Source organism: Chiloscyllium plagiosum, chromosome 18 (genome assembly GCF_004010195.1).
Source record: "Chiloscyllium plagiosum isolate BGI_BamShark_2017 chromosome 18, ASM401019v2, whole genome shotgun sequence".
NCBI classification, from domain to species: Eukaryota; Metazoa; Chordata; class Chondrichthyes; order Orectolobiformes; family Hemiscylliidae; genus Chiloscyllium; species Chiloscyllium plagiosum.
In genome coordinates, this window is record NC_057727.1 from 30,014,904 (window position 1) to 30,039,737 (window position 24,834).

Genomic DNA, 24,834 nt, shown 5'->3' on the forward strand with positions numbered 1-24,834 from the left:
TCTTGGAGGGGCTGGAGATGGGTGCACTTCCTGCAAGTGTAATCAGCAGGTACGTCCATGGCATCCCTCACCTCAAACATGTTGCAAGAGGAACATTGCACTGCCTTCACTGCCATCCCTCTGAAAGTAACCTTTTTTTAAAAAAAACTGGGTCTAAAGAATACAACTAGCAAAATGCAGCACTTACCTACTTACCACAACGGGTGTTATTATTTAGGTTAGAGGAGGAGGGCGGGTGGGAGACACTACCTCTGTAGTGCCTCGGGTTCTTCTCCTGCGCGCTTTTAAAGGGAAAAAATCCTACCCGGCTGCCCCTCTGGTCTTCGTCACTTCCCCCTGCTGCTCCCACTCTTTCTGTGAATAATATCTATAAAATGCACTGCAGCTACTTGCGTTAACATTTTTTTAGCAGTATGTCCTTTGCAGCTTCCAAGGAAAATTGGAGCAGATTCATTGGTAGACCAGACCTGCAGGTTCCACATCATATGATACACTGTTCCGACTTAGAAATATATCATCATTCCTTCTTCATCGTTGGGCCAACATTATGGAAATCCCTATATAACAGAAATCAATGCATAATAGTTCCACAAGGAGATGGTGATTCAGAAAGTTGGCTTGTCACATTGTTTGGGGCAGTTAGGGATGGGCAATAAATTCTGGTCTTACCAACACTCAACACTCAAATCTTTGCAAAACTGTCACTCTCTTCTTTCCAATGTCACTGATTCTGACATGGACACAACTGCTTCATTCCCTTGCCTTTCTAAGTTTCATTCTGGATGCTTTGAGATATCTCTAATCTCATCATCAGTTAGACAAGACAAATGCCTATAACTGTCAAGGGCACTCTGTATCCCTTAGGATTTCTAATTACAACAGAGGATAACCCATATCCTCTAGTTTTCTAATTATAGAAGAAGATAGCCTGTAAATCCCCAGTTTTCTAATTACAGCAGAAGATAACCTGTGAATCTCTAATTTTCTAATTATAAGAGGCTTTCAGCAATTTTGCCGAAGCCACAAGGACACAGGATTGATGAGGAGCACCTTGTAAGATTATGAGAAAATCTCTTTATAGGAATGGCATCATGGATTGACAATTGCAAGATAAATTAATTTAAGGAAAATAATTTATTGGAGATTAATCTTATCACTTTTTTTCAATTTGGAGCATTGGTCTTAGATGTAGTCTAATAACATTGATAATACTTTGTAAATGTTGGATATTTTAGTCATCAGAGCTTTGTACGATAAAACTAAAAAACAATAAATATATGTGAATGTTATAAAAAGGCTTGGGATAACTTTTAGTACTTTGGGTACAGTCAGGAAGTATGCTCATACGTACGCTCAAAGTTGAACTGGTGAGGTTACAGTTCAATTTTCTTCTACAAATCATGTAATTAATCACAGGCAGCGGCTGGTTATCTCGGCTATCTGGCACGTGATTCAGAATAATTTCTGGTCTAGCTGAGGTAGGCCTGGGGCCTGACTTCTTGCTGTGTCTCTGACAGTGGAAGGCAATGACAAAACACTGCTGACAAAAAATAGCAATAGCCCAGAAGGCAACATCAACAGTCAATGAGCCAAATTAAAATCTTCAAACTACTAACAAAATTGGGCAGCAATATTGAATATTCTGGTTAATTTTATTTTTCTTCGCATTAAAAGATATCTCTTGATGCTATGACAGTGCTGACCTAGTGAATTTTGATCATATAGCTGAAAATAGGCTTGTCACCAAAAATAATTATTTTAATGGTGTCCAGTCTACTAACAGTGAGAAATCTGATTTAAAATAACTGAAAATGTCTTTGAAAACATTGAATCAATTAATAATTTCTTAGATGTACATTTCATTTTCTTAGAAATTAACTAATAGAGTGCAGTGGGGACAAAAATATTTTCAAACTTTGCCTCCTTGTGCCTTAAACCTTTGAATGTTTTGGAATCAGAACAACAGGTGGAATCTTGTCATTTTGATCTGAAGGCATTCTCATTTTATGGATAGCGATTAAATTGAACAAGCTGAATCTTCACCCAGTGTAAAAAAAATGCAGTAAATATGAACGTAAGCAGTTGTGTTTGTAGCTTCCTTTTTAAAATCCCCAAACCTTTGTGCTGCTTTGGCACAATTCCACTCTATTGTGCTGCTATTAATATCAGAAACAAACAAAACGTCTACTCCTCCCAACCCTGTTTATTCTATCTCAAGTATATAATACAATACATAATTTTATGTGGCTTAATTATTTCCAGCATTTCTGCATATCTCTTGCAAGTACAGAATACTTGTTAGAGATTTAATCTTCTTAGCTTTCCATACTGGCACAATTTAAGATGTGTAATGTTTTATGTTGCACAATATTATGATGTAAAGTAAGAAATAACCATATGTCAGCATCCTGCTGACTAAAATGTAATGCTGTTGTTTTTTTATGACCACGCATTTTGTCTATTTTCAACATGGATTTCGTTTCATTAGGACTAACTAATATGTTTATTTTGTTTTCAGTATGAATATTTCAATGCTGTTTTAATAAATGAAAAAGATGAAAATGGCAACTACGTTGAACTTGGGAAGGAATTTATTTTGGAACCCAATGAACATTTTAATAACTTGCCAGTTAACATCAGTTTAAGTGATGTCCAAATACCAACAAACAAGTACAACAAAGGTATGTCAGAATTATATATTGTTTCTGTTCATTTTATTTATACAGGTTTCATTTCAGAAAGCTGATTAACATCAGTATTATTCATTTATGTTAACTTTTTTTTAATGTATCAAACAGAAAGAAGTAGGTAGATAGAAAGCGTTTGGTATGCTTGCCTTTATTGGTCAGAACACTGAATAGAGGAGTTGGAAGGTCATGCTGCAGCTGTACAGGGTATTAGTTAGGCCACTATTGGAATACTATGTGTAATTCTGGTCTCCATGCTATAGGAAAGATGTCCTGAAACTTGAAAGGGTTCAGAAAAGATCTACAAGGATGTTGCCAGGTTTGAAGTGTTTTTAGCTATCAGGAAAGGCTGAATAGGCTGGGGTTATTTTCCCTGGAATGTCAGAGGCTGAGGGGTGACCTTACAGAGGTTTATAAAATCATGAGGGGCATGGATAGCGTAAATAGACAAAGTCTTTTCCCAGAGGTGGAGGAAGTCTAAAGCTAGAGGGCATAAGTTTAAGGTGAGAGGGGAAAGATTTAAAAGGGACATAAGGGGCACATTTTCATGCAGAGGGTGGTGCATGTATGGAATGAGTTGCCAAAGGAAGTGTGGAGGCTGGTACAATTACAACATTCAAAAAGCTTCTGGTTGGGTTTATGAATAGGAAGGGTTTAGTGGGATATAGGCCAAATGCTGACAAAAGGGACGAGATTTATTTGGGATCTCTGGTTGGCATGGACGAGTTAGACCAAAGTGTCTGTTTCTATGACTCTATGACTCTAAACACTTAAACTAATAACATTGTATTAGCTTAAGTACATTCCATAAATTCCAATTCATAGTGGCAGCGAATTGGGCAGCAATCTTCAGAATGTGGTCTGTGGTATTCCTGCTTTGGATCTTCAATGTCCCAAAGTTACCGATGTAGAAAACCCTTGGTAAACATGCTTAGATCACAGTACAATAGTTAATTCTTTTGTGTGTATGTCATAACATTTATGAACGTTGCCTCCTCTAAACAGTTATAGAATTCTTAATTGACCCTTGACTACAATATGAATAACAATTAATATAGCAGAATTCTATGAATGTAGTCTATTCTCTGGGTTAAGCCCCTTAACTTTCAATGAAGACTCATAATTAATCAAGACTGCCCAATACAGATTACGATGTCACACAAATAATTTATTATCTTGCAATCCCACAATACTACATCTGATTAGGGAAAGAAAGATTACATGGAATATATTAAGTAGACTTAATTTTGGTTTTATTTATCAACTCATTGATTTCTGAGAAGTGAAATTTTGTTTGTCAAAACTCTTTCTTCATTGTGAATTGAATAGTTATATCACAGCTGTAAATGATCATTTCTCTGCCAGGCAATGTGTTAGTTCCCTGTAGTGAATTGTCACTTAATGTTCTGATTTGCAAGGAATGTTATGAACATTAAAGAAATCACCCATGAAATGAATAGAATATTACGCCATTGATAGAGTGCTACAGACATTCTTGCACTCAAGTGGAACACAATTTAACTTGCTTATGTCTTTGGCATTTGTGACTTATATGTCCTTTTTCACTCATGCAAAAAACTGGCATGATAACTTTCCTCACCTTGACCATATTTACAAGAGTGTCTATTATAAAAAAAAATCCTTTGTATGGAGGCTATCTACTGCATAATCCATTCTAGAAGAATGTGATTTTAATAGTGTCATTAAGTTTCAGTGTGGTTATGATGAATATTTTGAAAATCTGTCTTTTAGCTGCTCATGGGTCAATGATGAGTTCGCTCGTCAAGAGACAAACACACTGACAGTATTACAGATGAATTAACCTAAGCTGTAGTAGCACTTTCTTTTTGTTAAAAACATTCTCGCCAAGTTTTGAAACATGTCAAACAGAGGTGGTAAGAGTTTGTAACTCCATAAATGACATTTGATGCTAGATCAATTGTAAATTGTACATCTGAGATGGATAGATTTTTATTATGCAAAGCTATTAAGGGATATGGAGAAAATATCAGCATTTGGAGTTAGTTCACAGATCAGATTTAAGGTCCTAAATGATTCATTCTTACCCGAGGTTCCAGAGTTCCTTTCTATGTTCCTATGACCAAGATTTATCTTGTTGAGCCTGTATTTAAACTTACAATTCTGTCAGTTTTTCTGTCTTTTCAAGCTGGCTTTTCATACAGACAGAACAATTTTTCCCTACCCTCTTTTAATAGACCAAGGTTTATTGAAAATGTTAAGAATTTAATTCTGGCACTCACATCTAAAACAATCCTTACGGGTACATGTAAAAACAACTGGCTTTTCTTCTTGTTAATGTGCATTTTGAGAGTAGCAGGATATATTAATGTGTTGACATATTTATGTGTTGACATTATCCATTTTGCTTCTGAGTTGTTATACATTAGTGGTCCCCAAACTTTTCAAGTATTCCAGTAGCGGTCAAGTGCAAGTGATTAATAGATGGCAAAGACTGGGTCTAAGATATACTCTCAAATCATACAATGGTGCAAATTTTTCAGTCAATGCAATGGTTTGTTTAATATGTGAAAGTAATATAGCAACTTTAATCAGGGACCAAATGCACAGTTAGATTAAAATTCCAAAAGCTGTTAAGACAAGTTACATTGCTCAATTGTTGCCTTACGAAAATGATGTCTTATTCGCTGTCTTAGTACTGAAATGAATTTGCTGTGTTTATCTGGATTCTAGAGAAAACAAATTCAAAAGAAATGATACTTAATCAAACCAAATCAAAAATATCCCAACTTATATATTTAAATCTTCTCCAAAGCTATTCAATGTTCTTTAACTACAAGAACTATATGTGACTCCACAATACCTTTTGATGCCCAAAACATGGTAGTGTTTAGAGATAGTCACTCCATGTCTTTCTTTCTTGACAATTTTCCATTTTGAAGCACATTCCTAGAGATCCGGTGAAACCCAATACAATGGCCTGGAGTTTAGAATCCTTTGTGGGTGGGCAGTGTGGGTGGAGAGAGGGCTGACTCTCCTCTGGCTTGTCTGAAAGTTTACAGGAAAATTACAGGCGGTGTGGAGCAACCCATCTGCACTTGGGCTGATATCTCATCATGCCAGTGCTGATATGTTACCTGTGGGAGACTGACATTGTATGTAAAGCCCATAAACCAGTTTTAGATGTAGAAACTTGTGCCAGGAAATGTGGGTGCAGGGAGTCCTTTGGGTGGGGAGTTTGGAGAATCTCCTTTCCAGGACCCTTAGGTGTTACCCCACCAAGGCCATCCTCTTTAATATTCTTCCCGGCCAGACCTCTTTTTAATCACAGCCCCTCACACCAATCACTTCCCAACGTGGCATGTTGGCAGACCTCGATGAGAATGTTAGCCCTAGACTTGACTGTAGTCCTTCGAGTGGTAGGGCTGCCTATAGTCCCAGCAGTGGCCTCCATTCCCAGTGACACTGGTGGGACTACAAAGCTATCTGGTTGATGGGCAGCCCTCTAAGGCAGGGCACCCGACTGAGATAGCAGTGGAATTCTCACCTTTTGATAATCAACAGTATTAAATTGCTGTAGGGCAACCATCAGCATTTGTAACTGGGCTTTTTCATGACACTTTAGCCAATGGTGAGGTGGCAGGAACTACAGCAGCCTGAAAGACCCAGACTTACGTATTTGATGGGAAGTCTTTTGGCAATTGGGATTTCCATTTCTGAGAAGCATGTTCCAGGACCAGGTTTGCAAACGTGATCTATGGTGGAAAACCTCACTTACTGATCCTTTATCTCAGGAACCCATGGTCAGTGGACTTGCAATTTCTCATGTTCACGGGTGGCAAGTGAGGCTCCTTGTTGGTGGTTCACATTAAAAGAACAAAAATGGCTGCGAACTGTCATAAAGTACATGCCATTTTCAGATTAAGTTAAACAAAGCATCTTGAATAGATTCATCTGTCTCTGATCCTTTTTTTCCCTGACATCATCCGAGTGATGAATTACAGCAGTTTCTACTCTTGCGCCCAATGTTACATTCTTTGTCTGGGGCCCAGGAGGGTGAATCAGATCCTGATCTGCATATCTGAAAGGTAGAGTTAAAATCAGCAACATGATCTCAGATCCTGAGTCATTGCCAGCAGCTGATTAGCATATCAGCTATGGACATTGACAGATCAGACAAGTAACATGTGCACAGTAACACCAGGACTGTTCCTCAGGTCCAGTTCATTCATTACCCAATTAAAAAAGAATAGCAGAAAAAAAACTGATAGAGGTTAAAGATTTTAAAAGTAAAATGAAAAAGCAAATCATAATGCTTAAATGCACATCATAAGAGAAATATGAAAACATTCATCATTGGAAATCTCATGCAAAATGCTGTATCATATTTTAGCATTTACCTTTACTTAAATAGGAAATAAGTAGTGGCTTTCAATCTATACTTTATAGCTCTGGCACATTAAAGAAGAAATGGATTGTATCAGAAGCATCAGCCTAATAAAATAAACATTTTAATGCTTCTATTATACCAGCACAGAGAGAAAATATGATATAAACTTGATGAAGCTTAGTTATGATATCTTCACTCACTAGTTACATTTCACTGATTTACCTGATGCTAACAAGACAGTAATCTTCCTGAAATGGGGTCAGTAGCCTTACTGCCTTGTTAACAGAATCATGCAGTTGATACCATTTCAAAAGGGCCCTACTTGTGGGACTCTAAAGTACCTGCCAATTTCATGATAGCCCTTCTATTCCCGTACCACGTAATTGCAAATTCACATAGGGATGAGTCACACATTGAATGGTATGATCTGTGATCGCTTCTATGGTTCGTGCAAATGATGGCATCCTGCAAAGATAAGTCTTGAATTATTCTTTAGGCTTTGAAGAAATAGCAAGGTAACTCTTTAAAAATAATCCAAGTTGCAACCACCCTGGGACCTGTGATCACAGTCATGAGTCTGTAATGGTTAATGAGGTCAGCCAGGTGAATGTAACAAAATAAGAGTCCCCTGATTGGGGCTGTTAATCTGGTCCAGTCATGGAGCTCTGGCTGATGGATACAAACAGGAGTTTCAGAAGTTCTGTTCACTCTGAGAGCTGGCTTTGAGGAAGTTGAACCAGTGTCAAGCACAATACATGTGTAAATAAAGGGTGATATGGTGACAGGATATTGGGCTCTGTGGATTTATTTCAGAGTCCCCATGATTTACCTTTCCAGTGACATGGCCTATCAGGTTTTGTTTAGGAAGCTGCATCAGAATGCCAGTTTACAGTCCTACATCATCTCACAATAAGCCTGGTGAATGTATGTGAGAGCTTCTTCATCAGTTCATTCCGTCAAAAAAAAAGCCAGAACAGATTCCACCTTAATTTTCAATCTATGATGACAAAATCCACACGAGAAGAAAAAGAAAGTGCTCGTGAACGTTATTAGCCTCTCTCTAATTGTTTGATATTTTGGGAGCATTCTCTGGCTGTGTGCCATCACACTCTGTATCAAATTGACTAACACTTCATGACATTACCACAGGGTGTCTACATAATACAGTAAGAACTAAACGAGTCATGAAAATAAATTAGTTTTTGACCAGTTAGTTTTATGATTGCTTATGCTATTGTCTATCTTTAATTGCCTTTTCAGAAAATGACCTAGCTTTGACTTATACCTTTCTCTCTACAAATTAATGTACTGCTAATGAACTTTTCATATTTCAACTAGCATATTTTGAAAGGTTTACCATTCGATAACTCAATATATTGCTCAGAGAGCGAAGCTGTTATAAATTTTATTGTACAGCACTGTCCAGCAAATCCTTCAAATAATACAATATGCCTTACGTCAAGATTAGTGCCCAAATATTTTTGTCCAAGAGTAGTCATAAACTGGACATAGCATAAAAGATGCACATTGGACTTTCTGGAAATCCCAATGCACAGGCAATGTGGTCATTGCCTGTGAAATCTAAACTCTTTTTGTGCAATTACCCAACATCTGAGCTCTCTGGAACATCTGCAACTCTGAACTAGATCTGGAGACCTCACAGGGTGCTGAATTACTCATCTTAATACTCAACCAGGAAAAATCAAAGCATTAAAACTTGTTCTGACTCATGGGTTACTATATCACTGACCCAGCAATCATTCACACTGAGTATCCATATCACTGATCCCCTTCCTGGACACCCTATGTCCCATACGAATGGATACCACAACCCCCATCTCTTGGACAACTGAACCCTTCCCTTTTCCTGGACACCTGACCAACCCTACCCTCCAACAGACACCAACACCTGAAAGACCACATCTTTAAAATTTCAGGAAGAAGTCTGGAATAAATTTTCCCACTAAATGTGTACTTTTGACCAATTCAAGGAAATAAAGAGATATTTTCAGACCAACAGCAAATTGGTTATCTTAGAAAAAAAAAATCTTCTTTATATGTGTTGTTTTCTCATATCAAAAATTAAATAAGTTGTTCAAAAATTCATGTGTAAAATTAAACCCTTAGAGATACCTATATTTAGAGCAGGGAAGAGATCTGAATGACCTTCTGCAGTGCTAAAATGTTTATGATGCTATCATTTTACCTTCAGGGTCAGTGCATTAATTGCAACCTGACTTCACAATCATTTTGCTACTTGATTCCTGAATTTTTTGCATGCATTTGATGTTATGTTGTTTTAGAATTAAACATTTCAAGATTAATTAATAGATTGATGCCTAAGATATTAGATATCTTCAGCTGACATATGTCACAAGACAGTTCAGTTGACAATTTGAATGAGTTAACCAGAATAATCCTCAGAAGCAATTCCGATAAATTTCAGTTTCTAAGCCTTTATGACTTTTCCTCAGGATAACAAACAGGCAATATGTGGAATACTGCTGTAAAATGAATAAGTAATATCATTGACACCAAGACTAAATTCTTTTTGAATTATTAACACGTTTATTAGACCAAAGATTTATGTCAGTGTGACAAATTTAAACTTTTGACAGAAACATTTTCAGTTCACTGTTAGTGGCTGTGGACCTTTGCTATATCATTATACACAGATTGCATTGAATTTTGCTTTGTAGTTTAAATATAACGGAATACCACATATAAGGAACACAATGTCTTTAATATATTTTTGATTTGGTGTAATAATTTTTGAATAGATCTCAAAGGGTTAATCACTTTTTAAGGATCATTGATTGACAAGCCATGTTTTTAACTTTAACATTATATCTAATGTCTTTCTCCATTATCCTGGGTTACTGACTGTTACACGTGACAGGATATATTGCAAGCAACATTCTGTGAAAATGGTCCCCAAAGAGAAGCTTATAAGATTAGGAAGTACTTATTTGTCTGTGGAACAAAATGAACTGTCAACACTGACTGACTTAAGAGTAAGTGATTTTTGGCTAAAATGGAATGCAGTGTTAGAAAGGAATATAAATTCTTCACATTTAAACTGAAACAGAAACAGCTCATTTCATGACAAGTACAAATCTTGCAAATGCAAAAGTTTTCTTAGCTCAGCTTATATTAAAATATTACTTTATCAATTAAAGACACTTGTGATTTGATCTTACTACTAAAAGATGATGTCTTCAGTCTCGAGGCTTAATATCACGGAAAAACAAAGGCCTTTTGCAGAATCAATATTTAAATAGCAATCATTTTGTGCCCTGCCCAAGTTAAAATTTACCATCATGAAGTTCAATATCTTGCACTTACTTGTAGTAGATTAGAGTCATAGAATTTACAGTATGGAAGGAAGCCATTTGGCCTATTGTGTCTGTGTAAGATGACAATGAGCTCACTCTTTGTGTTTTGTGTGATAAGAGATTTGGAAGTTAGTTTGCAACAGAACATACAGCGGTGAAATTAGTTTTCAGCAATGTTGCAAAATTGCGACAGAGAGTCAGCAGCCTCTTTTATGCCATACCTAATGGCCCAAAATACCATGAGGGCTGCTATGTTGACAAAAGTGTGGATCTGACCATGGTCTCCATTCAAAGGTTGTGAGGATTAGATCATTAACATGTTGGCAATGTAAAGATGCCTCAAAGTTGTTTGTTGGAGACCTGGATGATTGGATGTTGGTCTGATCCAGTGCAGAACATGAGAATAGTGTTTAGAGACAGATCTCTGGGCAATTTTTACTTCTCAATGAATCCATTAGTTGCTCTGTCGGCATTTCAGGGCCCATGACAGTTCCAACTCATTGTAGGCTGGAAGACCTTCCCGTGGACCTCAGCAAAATGTCTGCATGTTCTCTCAAGAAGATAAACTGTTTGCGTTGTATTTCTGGGTTACTCTGCCTTTGACTCTGATGATGTGCCAAATTGAGATTGTAGTTCATAAATATTTATTTTTCATTCCAAGTCTCGGTGGGGTCATAACAATTTTCAAGGTTAAACAACAAAATAATTAATTAGGTTGAGAAGTAGATTGCATAGAGTTTCAATGTTGTGAAATATCAGAAAAAGTGTACTTCATACTTTTGTATTTTATAATGTCAATTCTCTAAATGGCTTATGAATGAACAGATTAGCTGAAAGTATTTCCAAACTGGATAATGTTGTCTGGACAGCCCTTAATTTGTTTTTTCTTGACTAAATGATATTCATAGACTCTACAGCTATTAAATTGGAAGTTATCTTTACCTAATTTAAAATGGTGGGTTGAAGCTCATATTTCAATGCAGTTAAAAGCAGACAATGAAAATTGATCTTTAAAAGCAATAGAATATTTTAATTGATGTGAAAATTTCATAGCTTTCAGCAATAAAATGATTTTACACTAGAAGCAAGAAATTAAATGAATGGTATCACTTAGTTTTAAGTAGTGTATATGAACTTTGCTAAACAAATACAAAAATGTTAAAAACTGAAAGAACTGTGGATGCTGTAAGTCAGAAACAAAAACAAACGTTGCTGGAAAAGCTCAGCAGATCTGGTAGCATCTGTGAAGAGAAATCAGAGTTAATGTTTCAGGTCCGGGGACCCTTCCTCAAAACAAAAGTTTTACTTCATCAGACAATCTTCTAATTTTCATCATTCCATACTTTATAGGAATTTCCAGTTGCATAAAAGAGAATGTTTTGGTGTATTTTTTAAAGCAGTTAAAACAAACAAATTTGTTTATCGTTATTTGCAGCAGAACTAAACCAATGGTATATGTTGCATTTGAAATTCACTTACAGGATGTGGGGGCTGCTTGCTTGGTCAGCATTTTTTGCCCATCCCTAGTTGGCCGTGTGTAGGTGGCAGCAAGTTGCCTTCTTGATCTGCTGTAGTGCACGTAGTGCAGATACATCTATGGCCCTGATATGAAAACAATTTCAGGATTTTGCTGAGAGCTACTCCTGCCTCTCTTCACCCCATCCAGACCTCACCCACTTGTGTCCTTTGTCCTTTGTTGATCTTCAGCCACTTCTTGATCCATTGCCACCAGTCCCCAAGATATGCTCGGTGTGAATATCTTGACCAGGACTATGGTACTCCTATCTATAGTATCATGGACATCTGCAACAGCTTGACTGGTGAGGAGAAAGCCTCATGGATTTTCCTTCTATTGATTCCTTTATTACCTCCCTCAGGCTCAATCTGGCAGATGTGTCTCTCAGGGCTCACCCAGCCTAGTACATAGTGGTGATGCGAACCACTCTTGGTGAGGGACATTGAAGTCCCTAAGTCAGAGTCTGTCTGTGGCCTTGCCACCTCATGCTTTTTTCCATTTATGTGCAACATGGAGGAGAATTGATTCATCAGTTGTGTCAAGAAAGGGTAGTAGGTGGTTATTTTATCCATTTCTAACTTGATGTCATGAGACTTCATGAGTTTAGAAGTCAATTTTGGGTACTTGCAGGGCAACTCCATCCTGAGTTCATCACCATCACTGGTGAATCTGTCGTGCTGGTGGGACTGCGCATATCCAAACATGGTGATGATCATGACTGAGACACTTACATATGATTCAGTGAGTATGACTATGTCAGGCTGTTGCTTAACTAGTCACAGGACCAGCAGATAGCAAGTAATTCACCTAGTTTTATTCTTTTTTGATTATTCTATTGCGGTTTCGTACACTGACTGGCTCACTATTCCATTTCAAAAGGCAGCTAAGTCTTAACCACCTTGTGATGGGTATGGAGTCACATATTAACCAGTTGAGACATTGATCACAGATGTTCCTTAAGGACACTGGTGAACAAGTTGTTTCTTTTTGACAGTCAATGATGATAGTGAGAAGGACCTTGCAGTCAACTGACCTAGCTGTGTATTTGTTATGCCCAATTTGATAGTTCATTTACAGGCCAGTGTTCTGTCCAGTTTTGTTGCTATTTTCCTTCTAAGTGGTTTGATAGAACTAAGTGGCTTATTAGACAATTTGGAGACTAATTAAGATCAACTATAATAGATGGTGCACAATTTTCTGTTATCAACTAAACATACAATTATCAGTTCTAAAACCATGCTTCATAATATTTTCCAAGCAATGTGAATTGCTTTGCTTTATGGATAGTTCTATTCTTTATCCTGGTTGGAAGGCAGCGCTTTTATTATATTGTAATGCAGGAGATCACAGAATAATTAAAGGTGCTGTAACATGAACCTCATAATGAAAGCAGCAGCTTTCCAGGACAGCGTTCAGGCCAGTATTTCCAAAGGTTTCTGACAAAGCAAGCAAACCAATAAGTAATGAAATTCAAAGAAATGGCAAGTTTGTTTGCCGGCCACAAAAAATAGCAGCTTAAATAGTGAAACTACTCGGTCAGTCAGTAAGACTATAACGTAAATTCTACATCAATGCCACTCTCCACCCATATCCCCTTATCTCTTCATTTCCTTAGCAACCAAATTATTATAAATATTAGTCTTGAATATGCTGATCATCTGAACATCCACTGTCTTCTCAGTTAACTGATTTAAATCCCTTTACAGCTTTTTTTGTGTTTTCTTTACAGCTTACTTACTCATTGAACTTTGTGTCACCAGCAAATTTCACTACATTCAAATCTTAGGCCTAAGCCTATGTTTCCTCAGCAATAGCCAGTGGCACCCTAGCTATCTCATAAATGACCAATTATTTGTACTCTTGTTTTCTATCTGGTAATCCATGCTAATTAGTATATTAATTGTATGACTATATCACCCACAATGCTCTGAGCTTTAATTGTGTGTAACCCTCTCGATGGAACCTTATAAATCCAAATCTACTTCCTTGACTGGCATTCCCCTATCTACTTTGCTAATCACATTCTCAAACACTCCAATAAATTTGTCAAAAACAAAACAGAATTTATTTACAAAATTACTGAATGAAACACAAACAACAGAAAACAGAATACTGAATAACGTAACCTCTCTGAAAATCCAACAGAACATCCCAACTTAATGATGCTGTTCCAAATACTTGCAATAATCCCCATAAACACCAATTGACATAAAAGGTAAAATCAAACACAGGTTCTTAAAGGAGAGGAGTCAGAGAGAGAATACCAGCCTGGACCTGCTTCTTTGGGGCCATCAGCGTTTTCCCCGCTACTGCTAAAAACCAAACCAAATCAGAGAGAAGCTAAGCTGGGAGAACTGGCCACTCTCCTTTGTACAATTGTTTTTATTTTAAAACATTAAAGCCTTCTGCCTGAGGCTGTATCTGTTAGCTATTATCAAATTGGCCCTAAAACCTTCAACATCAGACGTTTTAGAATCTGTATCATTTACGATCACTCTGGAAAAAATGCTAAGGATAGCATAACCTTGTTAAAGGAGCAGCTTCATTACAACTCTCCATCCACTTTTTTTTTAAAACCTCAAGATGAGCATCATCGGAACCATTGGTATTTGTTGTTTTCAGTTTTAATTTCTCAGTACTTTTGCTAGTTATTAATCAACTAAATGAAGCTCCTCACTCTCCTTAGACCCTAGCTTCACCACAATTTCCAGATTGTTCTTTTTATCTCCCATTGTGAAGTCAGATATCAAGTAATTGCCTAATGTCTCTGATGTTTCCTTATTCCTGTTGAAATTTCTCCTTTCTGTACTTCTAAGGTACCCTCATTTGCTTTTACTGATCTCTTTTTATATACTTTTAAAAGCTCTTAAAAATCTGTTTTTGTATTTCCTGTTAGTTTACTCACACATCTTTATCAATTTCTTGGTCATGCTTTTCTGATTTTTAAACCGCACCTCAATCCTCAGACTTTTCATTCTTTATCACAACATTGTAATCTCGAATACAATAATTAACCATCACACATTTGTCAACCATCACTTAGTGGTAATACTCTCGTCTCTGAATCAGAGACTCTATAGATTGAGGCATCAAATCTAAGTCCTTACACTCTCGTGAATAACTGAGGTTATTCTGTACTTTTGGAATTACCACCTGTTGTGTAAGATGTAAGCAGTGAAGTGTTCCCTGGTGTTTTCAACCAGCATCAGTAAAAAAGAGGATCTAGTCACAATCACACTGTTGTTTGTAGGAGCATGTTGTGGCATTCCCCACACAAGAAACATAACTACATGTCAATCCAAAAATGTTCTTCAGACTTGTTTTAGAACAGCCTGTATAAGCTATATAAACAGAGGTCCTTCTGTTTTTCACTTGAAATGAAACAGGCTGGAATTGGGAACCATTGACCAAGTGTCTTCTTTCACATCTCAGTTAACTTTTTACTCATGTTTTCTGCTTAAATTAACAATGCTTGTGCTTTCTCATTCTGTAAATTGTTTCTTCTCTTTTGGTATTTTGTTTTGATTTTTGTTTGCGTTCTGTTTTTCACATTTTAAAGACATCATCTGTCAAAGGTATGTATTCATGACAAAAAAAGGTAAATAATACTGTTAATTTCAAGCCATTCAAAATGGTGATGTCTTTTTCTACTCATTACTGGTTGAACACAACTCAAAAAAATTAACAAAAAAGTTCATAAATATATTGAAGCTTAATTTTAACATTTTTCCTCAATTTATTTTCAAAAAGGGTTCCTGAGATGAATTTTAGGTCTGGCTTCAGTTTCAGGTAATTTGAAAAGTTAAAATATGCATCATTTCAGGTTCTTTCCCCAAACTGAATCAATGGATGGATTTTAGGACAAATACTGTGTCACAAGCAAACAAATTCAATTTAATGCTTCAGTGCTTATGTCAGATGTAGGCACTTTATAACTATGCACAGAAAATGAGCTGGAAGCCCATTTAATAGTTCTTTGGTTTATTGATTTATGCAATGACCATTAAAACTATAAGCAATTAATTCCATAGAAAGATACATATTTACTGATCGCCTTAGCTCTTGCCCACATTACTTTTCCACTGCATCAATACCACAGTATTGTTACACACAGGACTAACTCTGCAGATGTATAACATGACAAACAGTACTGTTCTGTTGTTTGGCAATTAGACCAATTTACATATTTTGCCAGAAGAGAAATCAGAGTTAACATTTCGGGTCCAGTGGACCCTTCTTCAGAATGGTCACTGGACCCAAAACATTAACTCTGATTCTTTCCACAGATGTTGCCAGACATGCTGAGGTTTCCCAGCAATTTCTGTTTTGTTTCTGATTTGCAGCATCCACAATTCTTTTGCTTTTTTTATTTTGCCCGAAGAACCTGTTCACTAGGGCCAACTGTTTCCTGGTGTGCTGTGTCAATCATTTTTGACAGCACAGTTTGTTCTCAGCATATATGGTGAAAGATATTGCATTTTACCTGAGAGGTTTGTGGTGTTTTGAATTCATTGTCCCCTCAGATTGCTTCTTTTAACAAAGACCTACCCAAAGGGTATTATAGTGCAATTATTTATTTGTTTAATAATTTAATATGCAACAGAGGTCAACAGTGCAGTCTTTTAAACTAATTCTTCTATCTTCCATGAATATAGACAATTTTACAATATTTTGAACTTGAAATGTTAACTCAGTTTCTCCCTTCACTGATGCTGCCAAATGTCTAAGTTTCTCTATCACTTTCTATTATTATTTCAGATTTCCAGCATTTGCCGTATTTTGCTTTTATTTACAATATATCTCACCTCAATACTCTTTCTGTGTTCTCCATAATTTTCACTTCTTCATTCCCTTGCTGGAAAATTTGACTGAAAACAGCTTACAGTTCACAGAAAAGTGTGAGGCTGACTACAAATGCAGTCTGATTCTGACCTCACTCAATGTCCACAATTAAATACTTTAAGCAGGTCAGCAAATGACCCGAACAATTTTCATTTCCCATAACCTCAGCACCAAGCTTGGATTGAACCTATGACCTGTCCATCTTCATGCTTCACCTCCTCCTTTGTAGGTTTGTACAGTTCCCTATTCTTAAAACCCTTGAAATGTTTTTTGTTTTAGATTTTATATATTTGCTTTTGGTCCACTTATCAAGTTCTCTGTCCACTATATCATGGATCATGCACCTTACATGACCGAGAAAGCAATGGAGGGAGTCTATGCCCAAACCTGCTCCGGCGGTACTTTTCTGATTTTCCCAAAGTGACCCATCCTACATTTAGCTACTCCGCCCTGCCAGTAACTTAATTCACTGTCCTCACTTGAATGTCAAACTAAAATTAGAAATGTTCTTGTAAAAGTGTGAATTTTGTGGGAATGATTTTCTTTCATAGTTGACAAAGACATTTTTTCTCATATTTTACAGACCCTGCCATAGTAAATGGAGTTTCCTGGTCTGAAGCATTAAATAAAATTTTTGTTGACAATTTTGAACGTGACCCTTCTCTTTTATGGCAGTACTTTGGGAGTGCTAATGGATTCTTCAGGCAATATCCAGGTATGACACAAATTAGTGAATTATACAATGTTCATATCATACTTATGTAGATTAATATTTATATTTTCATGTAAGTTTGCGTTAGATTTAGTTACAATGAAAGATGCATGCCTTTTTCAAAACTCAAGGAAGAATGTCCAGGTTCTATCACAGCTTTTATTAATTTAATAACATGAGGTTCAGTACCTGTAGTGCAGTGGGAACTGAAGTAATGACTCCTTCAATTATGGTGGGTTAAGGTCTATACTTCAGTCGATGCAAGCATTTCTGGAGAAGATCTTGTTCAGTGATTGCTGAACATTGCGTTCTAATGTTGTCTCACGTGTACAAAAAAAAAGGACCATAATTCATGGCCTTTTCCATTTGTGAAACAGCTTTCATTAATTCATTCTTGGGGATGTACAATTGAACCTCTTCGGTGCTATTAAGAAGTTGAATTTAAACCATATCATGCATTTCCCACTGTGGATTGATCAATGCATTATCCAGAAACATTCATATTGATCGAGAGTGAGCCTTAATAGCTTAACCGCAGAATTAGTCAAACTGTTACATGGAGTTGAGTGGGGCCTGGTGTTGGCTCAGGCGGGACCATGATCGGAAGGGTTTCGGGATGGACGAGGGAAAGACTGGGGAATTGAGTGTTGGAGAAATTAGAAGCTTGATATTCATCCTTGTTGCTTATGCCAGGTGATTCAAATATTTCCCCCATTGAAACCAGGTCCTGGGAGTGATCTTCAAGCAGGCAGTCTTGCATGGCAGACATTTATTGTGCACTCCTAGTTGCCCTAAGAAGATTTTAATGTGCTTTGTCTGTTTACTGCAATCTGTATGGTGAAGGTGCCCCTACAATACTCCTCGAAAGGAACTTCTGTATTTTTCTAGCAATGTTACACTGTTGAGTTGCTTGCAAGGCTACTTTAGAGGGCAGTTAAGATTCGATTATTTTCTCTCACTGCATTTAAATGGCAGTGAGGCTCAGATCTACATTGGATTTCCCTTCTGTCCATTCTGTTACTACTTTTTTTTCCCGGAGGTTGCCATGGGGAATATGATAATTATCATCAGGTGACAACAATAATGATTCTAAGTTCTGTCAATTATGGGTTTTGATATTGTAGCATTTCTTTCTCCCAATGGGTCCAATATTATGCCACTAGAATCCTGTAACCTAGTGATATCAGGCTGTCTTTAAGTGGCTGGAATTCTTTAAGGACACACTGCACAAATTGGAAGAATTATACCTCAGGAAATTGTAGGGTTGGAGCAGAGGATGGACATGCTTCCCCATCAGAACATCACCAGCCTACAGTTATAGTTAACCAAAATCTGAGTGTGTGACTGGGAGCTCTTTTCAGAGGGAGAAAGTGAGGACTGCAGATGCTAGAGATCAGGGTCGAGAGTGTGTTGCTGGAAAAGCACAGCAGGTCAGGCAGCATCCGAGGAGCAGGAGAATTGACGTTTTGGGCATAAGCCCTTCATCAGGAATCCTCTGGGAGCTCTTTTCCTCCGTTTGTTGAACATTCAGACGATCCTTTTGGAAGACTTTATAGTTTTGGTGATGAGCTCAATCCTGTTTTCTCTATATGAGGTTTTCAAGCCGTTTGAGGTTACTTGCAGTCAGAAACTAAGTACGTAGTTGGAAATTAGAAAACTCATAGCCTATGAAATGTGCTGAGAGAGAGAATCTCTCAGCTAGACAGAATCCATAGAAATAGGAAAAAAAGTGAAAGGTGGAATGCTCACCTTTGCCCAAGGTTAAATCCAGGAAAGGGAAGGCCACCCTACCAGGAGGAGCTGCCCCAACTGAAAGACCCCACTCAATGATGATCCCCTTATTGGGATCTGCTTGACTGGTTCCAGTGAGCCTGACTCCTCAGCAATGTTCTGAGGCCTCCTCTGCTGATGCTGCAGCTCCAGCATTGACCAACTTCAGTGCTGGAGCTGGTGAGACTGAAGAACTACTGTCTCTCTGATTAAATGGCAGCTTTTGAGGGTTAGTTAAATGCATCGGGACCTTGATGGACAACAGTTAACGACTTCATTAATATGTATTTGGGGCTTTCAAAAGTGGTGGTAGTGAAGCTGCTACTAGCTTTCCAGCTGCTGAATGGGGCCACCATTTATGCCATTATTTTCTGCATATAAAATGTACTGTGACTATTTACAACAGCTACGTCGCTCTTTCGGCCTAATTGTGTTTGAATTCTATGACTGTTGTTATAACCTGGGAAGATGGATGAAATAGCTCACCTCTTTTCAAATTATCTGGTTGACTAATATGCATTATGTAAGGAAATCTATCACCTTTATCTGTATGGTCTACAGCTAATTCTGTACACATAGAAATGTAGTTGACTCTTAACTGTCCTTTGACGTAGCTCTAAAAGCAAAGCAGTTCAAGGGACAGTTAGGGCTCAGCACCAAATATTGGTCCAGGTACTAACACTCACATTCCATGAATTAATATTTTAAAAAAACTCTTGGTTGGTTGCATCAAAGGTTTAAATTTATTTTAACAAAATAAAATGAATTAAATACGAATGTCCTTCCTAGCCAGCTGTAGTTATGGTGACCAGTGCCATGCGGCACACACACAGTATGTGAACATCTTAAGTTCACTTCAATAAAGATCTTGTCTTTGTTATACACAATGCTGTGTTGTATGCATGAAACATGGTATCAGAAGTGACACTACAGTGATGTTAAAGAACTGTAAGAATGTACTGTTCCAGACGGAAACACAGATATGTGCAGAACTGTATGCTGCTACAAATTTAATTTGAAAATATGGATCAAAGAAGCAAATCAGAGTTAAAACTCTGGTAAAGGGAAAATATCTGTAGAACTTCCTCTGGCCGCTCCTTTTCAAATAATGAGGTTTATGAAGCAAAACTGGAATTTCTTTCAAGCACAATGGTAGAATATACAATAGCTACAGATTGTTGACCATGCCAAAACAGTTCTTAGTCACTACATTTTTATTCCATTGGGAATATGTTTCAAAATATGTTTCAAAATGTGATGTACCCTAACTCTCTCTGAAGAGCAGAAACATACACGGCAGAAATTTTAAAAGCTTCAAAGGCAAACTTTGAACCCTAAGTGAAGATTATGTATAAATGGTACATAATAATATTAGGGAACAAAGTGAAAAAGAGTCAATTAATCAATACATAATGTCATTAACTCAGAAATTTGTGAATTTGCACAATTAAAAAATGACCTAATTAAAGACAGGTTTGCATTAGGAATAAGGGATCATGAAGTGAAAGCCTGGAGCTTGTCTGCTCCGTCCACTTTTACTATTTTCTTTTAACCTGACTTAGCTTCTTTGGAGAGCTTAATGGATATTAAGCACTTCTGATGTAAGGTTTCTTCCTGGCAGTTGTGAGAGTCAGTTTTGTGTTGCTGGCTATGGCAGTGACAGGGGGAGATGCAATTGTGTTCCCAGCGGTGGTGAAGGGAGGCACGTTTGGACCCAGCGTCTGATGTGGGACCCAATATCTTCAGCAGCAATTGCATTGCTGAGGTTGGCCCAGCATGGACTCATGGTGGCATTGTTGGCAGAGGCAAGTTGGCGCTGAAGAGTGGCAACATCGTTCTGCAGCAGCGGCATGGCAAAGGGACCTGAGGCTAGCTGACTGCATGGTGCTGGTGTTGGTCTCAGTGTTGATTGCAAGAACCTGGATCCAGACTTGCGGCTAAGCACTTAAAAAGGACTGTAATATTGATCCTTTAGCTTTATATCTTTATTTTTCTACTTTATACCTAAGATTTTATACATAAGATGGTGACTTGTCCAATTTTCACTGTACTCATGTGTCCCTGTACTTGAGTACACACAAAAATAAAATCTAGTTTTATTCTAATTCAAAAACATGCCTACTGAGAAAGGGAACACACTTCGGAGAGCAATTGACATATGCAGAAGTACTGAGGTTGTGAATCAATAGATAGAGCATCTTCATGGCTGTACAGATTAGAATTTAGGACTTGCCTTATTCCTGTCACAGAGGCACACAATGACAGGCAAAAAGCAGGATGCACATACTGCAGAGGACTACACCCAAAGGAGATGAAGGCATGTCCAGCCAGAGAAAAAGCAATGCTCTCACAGCAAGGGGCTAAATCATTTTTGCGCACAAGTATCTGGATAAAAGGGAGCCAACAAGTAGGTACAGATGGCTAATGAAGTGATAAAAGCAGAGGTTTCAACTGAATCTCTTGATAACGTGCAATAGGTTAATTCAGTTAAATTGAGACTTGTTGGGTGACTATTGAGGTCTGTGAAAGAAGGACATTGGGTCAACATATGGTGTCAGGTCGATGCTGATGCATTTCACAACGCCATGATCTTCACAAGCCTGTGTGAAGTGTCATGATAATCAAAAAATGAAGCCTACAAAAGGTTAAGGCTATTGAACAGATGCTAGAGGTGTACAACAACATGTTTACAGAGTTATGGTGTCTTCCACGAGATTATCATCTCGGACTAGATGAGAATGCATAATTATTACAACGTCTGACAAGGAAAGTTCAAGTTGCCTTCAAGTCCAACCTGAAAGACTGGAAGAGAAGGGAGCAATCAAGGAAATAACAATTAATACAGAATGGATCAGCAACATGGTACTAGTGAAACACTCTGGGAAGCAGAGAACATGCCTGGATCCAAGATCTGAGCAAATCCCTGAAGAGAACTCACTACTGTATGCCAACCATCAAAGGAATTTTATCAAATATTGCAAAGCCAAAATCTTCACCACCCTCGATGCACTGGATAGTTACTGGCAAGTGGGGCTGGATGAAAGCAACAGTTTTCTAACCACGTTCTGGACAATCTTTGAAAGAAACAGATAATTGTGCATGCTTCAGAAGAATCACAACGCAAACAACACAAGATAGCTAGTGATCTTTTCAAAGTGGAAGCTATAGTGGATGATCTGCTAGTTTGTGCATATGGTGGAACAATGGAAGAAGCCATTGTTGACCATGATCAAACAAGCGGTTCTGCAACAAGTTACAACTTTCATACTTAACTCCATTATCATTACCATAAGACTTGAATACACAAAGATGGCACAATGTTTTCAAAATTACACTTTGCCTGTAAATATTTCACACTACAGGTAGTTCTTCTATAATGCAATGGTTGTGTTCTTGTGCAATCCTGCATTGTAGAACAATCGCATTGTAAAAACTGTGCTTAAAGTGTTGACATTACAGCCAACGTTTGTTTTAAAAGTTCATGCTTTAGAAACAGTGTTCCCAATTCTTCGATCGCGTGGCAGCGAATTCGTGTTAACGAAATGTGCAGAATGACCTGTACTTTGATTTCACTTTATTCATGCAAGCATCTTTGTAATTTGTTGATGCCAGCTTTGACAGAGATCGAAATAGGCTAATGTGCCTCATAGTTGGCATGGATTGATGCTAGTGTTCACTCTTCATTGAGTGTTCATGTTCAAATCTGGTTTTGTATTCAATTAATGTCAAGGATATTGGCTGACAGCAATCTCAGCAAGTATAATTGAACTGTAGTGTAAGATACCATATATTTTTCACATCTTGTGACTCTAAACTCAAATGGAAGTTGACCTGCTATAAAAGAACAACCTAACTTGAAAATCAAGAGTTTCATATTGTTGAGCTGTGCAATACATTGCAGGTCTTTGGAAGCAAAAAATGAGCACACGTCAAGATCAATCTTGAGTAAAGAAAATTGTGCCTGGCTACAGTTTTCTGATTAGTTGAACTCTAGAATGTTAAAAATCAGTAAGTGCCCAGAGCAGCAAAGAATGAAAAACATCCGGACAGCATGCAGACAGCATCCTCTTTGTCTTTCTGCCTGTGTAAAGAAAACCTGAGGAATCTTAAAAGAATGCATTCACACAACAGCTGACCTAAGTTCACCTAACTAACTATTAAATTGAAATACCGACAACAGCATTTCATCATTGTAAACATCAGATGAACTGAGAGAAAAACGGCATTCCTCAATGCGGCCTGGATTTTTGATCTTTCAGATTTTGTTTACCGTGTCTATATTCTTTATCACCCATATCATATGTATTAAACCATTTATCTTTTGTGTGTATTAGTTACATTTGAATGTCTATGTACATTTCGAAGATGTGTAGTATAAAGTGCATACATTTCACTGGTTTCATTAAAGTTAAATATATCAAATAGAGTTAGTTTTACTGTTACTGGAAAAAAAACCTGATGTGGTTTTCTTTTATCCTTGGGTAGCAGTTGGTCAGGCAAATTGGGTTTTTGGGTTTTCATTGAGATTTGATACATTTATGAGTGTTGTGGCGACTTGTGAACAGTAGGACATTATTATTGGCATAGTATTCTCAGTTAAACAGTAATAGTGGGTTAATTTAAAGTCCCGTAAGGACTCTGTCTGAAAACACCCCAAGATGGACACACATTTGGACAGTGCTAACACAATCTTTAGACCCCTCATTTTATTACATTGACTGACTGTCCTTAGCAAAACTCCTCCAACCCCAACCCCATTAAGGACATCAGATCCTTTTGACCTGACTCCTCCATGCCCCAAACTCCCCCTCTATCTTACCCTGGATCTTTCTTTCAAAATTTCTACCCCCAATTCTAGACTACAAAGCATCACTGACTCAACTTTGCAAACCCCCAGCCGCCATTTTTCTGCTTCTCTTCCTTGAGCCATGGAATTAAAAAAAAGAAAACAACTGCTCGTACATACATCAGCACAAAATTAAGTGCTGCATGCAACCTTTAAATCGTTGTACAAAATTTTAAAATCACACAGCACCTGGTTATAGTCCAATAGGTTTAATTGGAAGCACTAGCTTTCGGAGCGGTGATCCTTCATCAGGTGATGACCACCTGATGAAGGAACAGTGCTCCAAAAGCTAGTGCTTACAATTAAACCAGTCCAACACTGGCATCTCCATATCATGACTTTAAATGGTTGCAAAGAGGATGCCATGTTGAGCTTTATATTTGCCATTGATGTTATCTTCAAGTTAATGGAAAACTATCCTGCTTTGGTGAAGGTCCACTGGTTTATTATGACCCATTATTCCCAAGCCCTGCAATTTATGGTTTTACTCAGTCATGTAACAAGAGAAAATTCATGAACTGGTCCTACTGCTGGTTTCAAAGTCTTAGGCAAAACCCTGGGTTTGAAACCTAGATATAATCTAACTGGAAATCTTTTATAGCTCCTCTAAGCTATTTTACCAACCATGCACATGATTCCAGGCTGGGGAGAGAAAGCTTCCGCATATTCATTCCAACATTTAATATGAACAAAAGCCTGTCCCTAACCAGATGCCAATAAGAGCAAAGCTAGCTGTCTGTCTGTGGAACTGGTCTCT

The 24,834-nt window shown here is 37.5% G+C and overlaps 1 protein-coding gene across 1 annotated transcript in view; it reads left to right on the forward strand.

The window, feature by feature from the left end:
• cacna2d3a (calcium channel, voltage-dependent, alpha 2/delta subunit 3a) overlaps positions 1 to 24,834 on the forward strand; it is a 645,952-nt gene that overhangs the window by 121,812 nt on the left and 499,306 nt on the right. Inside the window, exons 4-5 of the mRNA XM_043708636.1 lie at positions 2,519 to 2,681; positions 17,333 to 17,464. Of these exons, the coding sequence (XP_043564571.1) occupies positions 2,519 to 2,681; positions 17,333 to 17,464 (295 nt within the window). The remainder of the gene's footprint in view (positions 1 to 2,518; positions 2,682 to 17,332; positions 17,465 to 24,834) is intronic.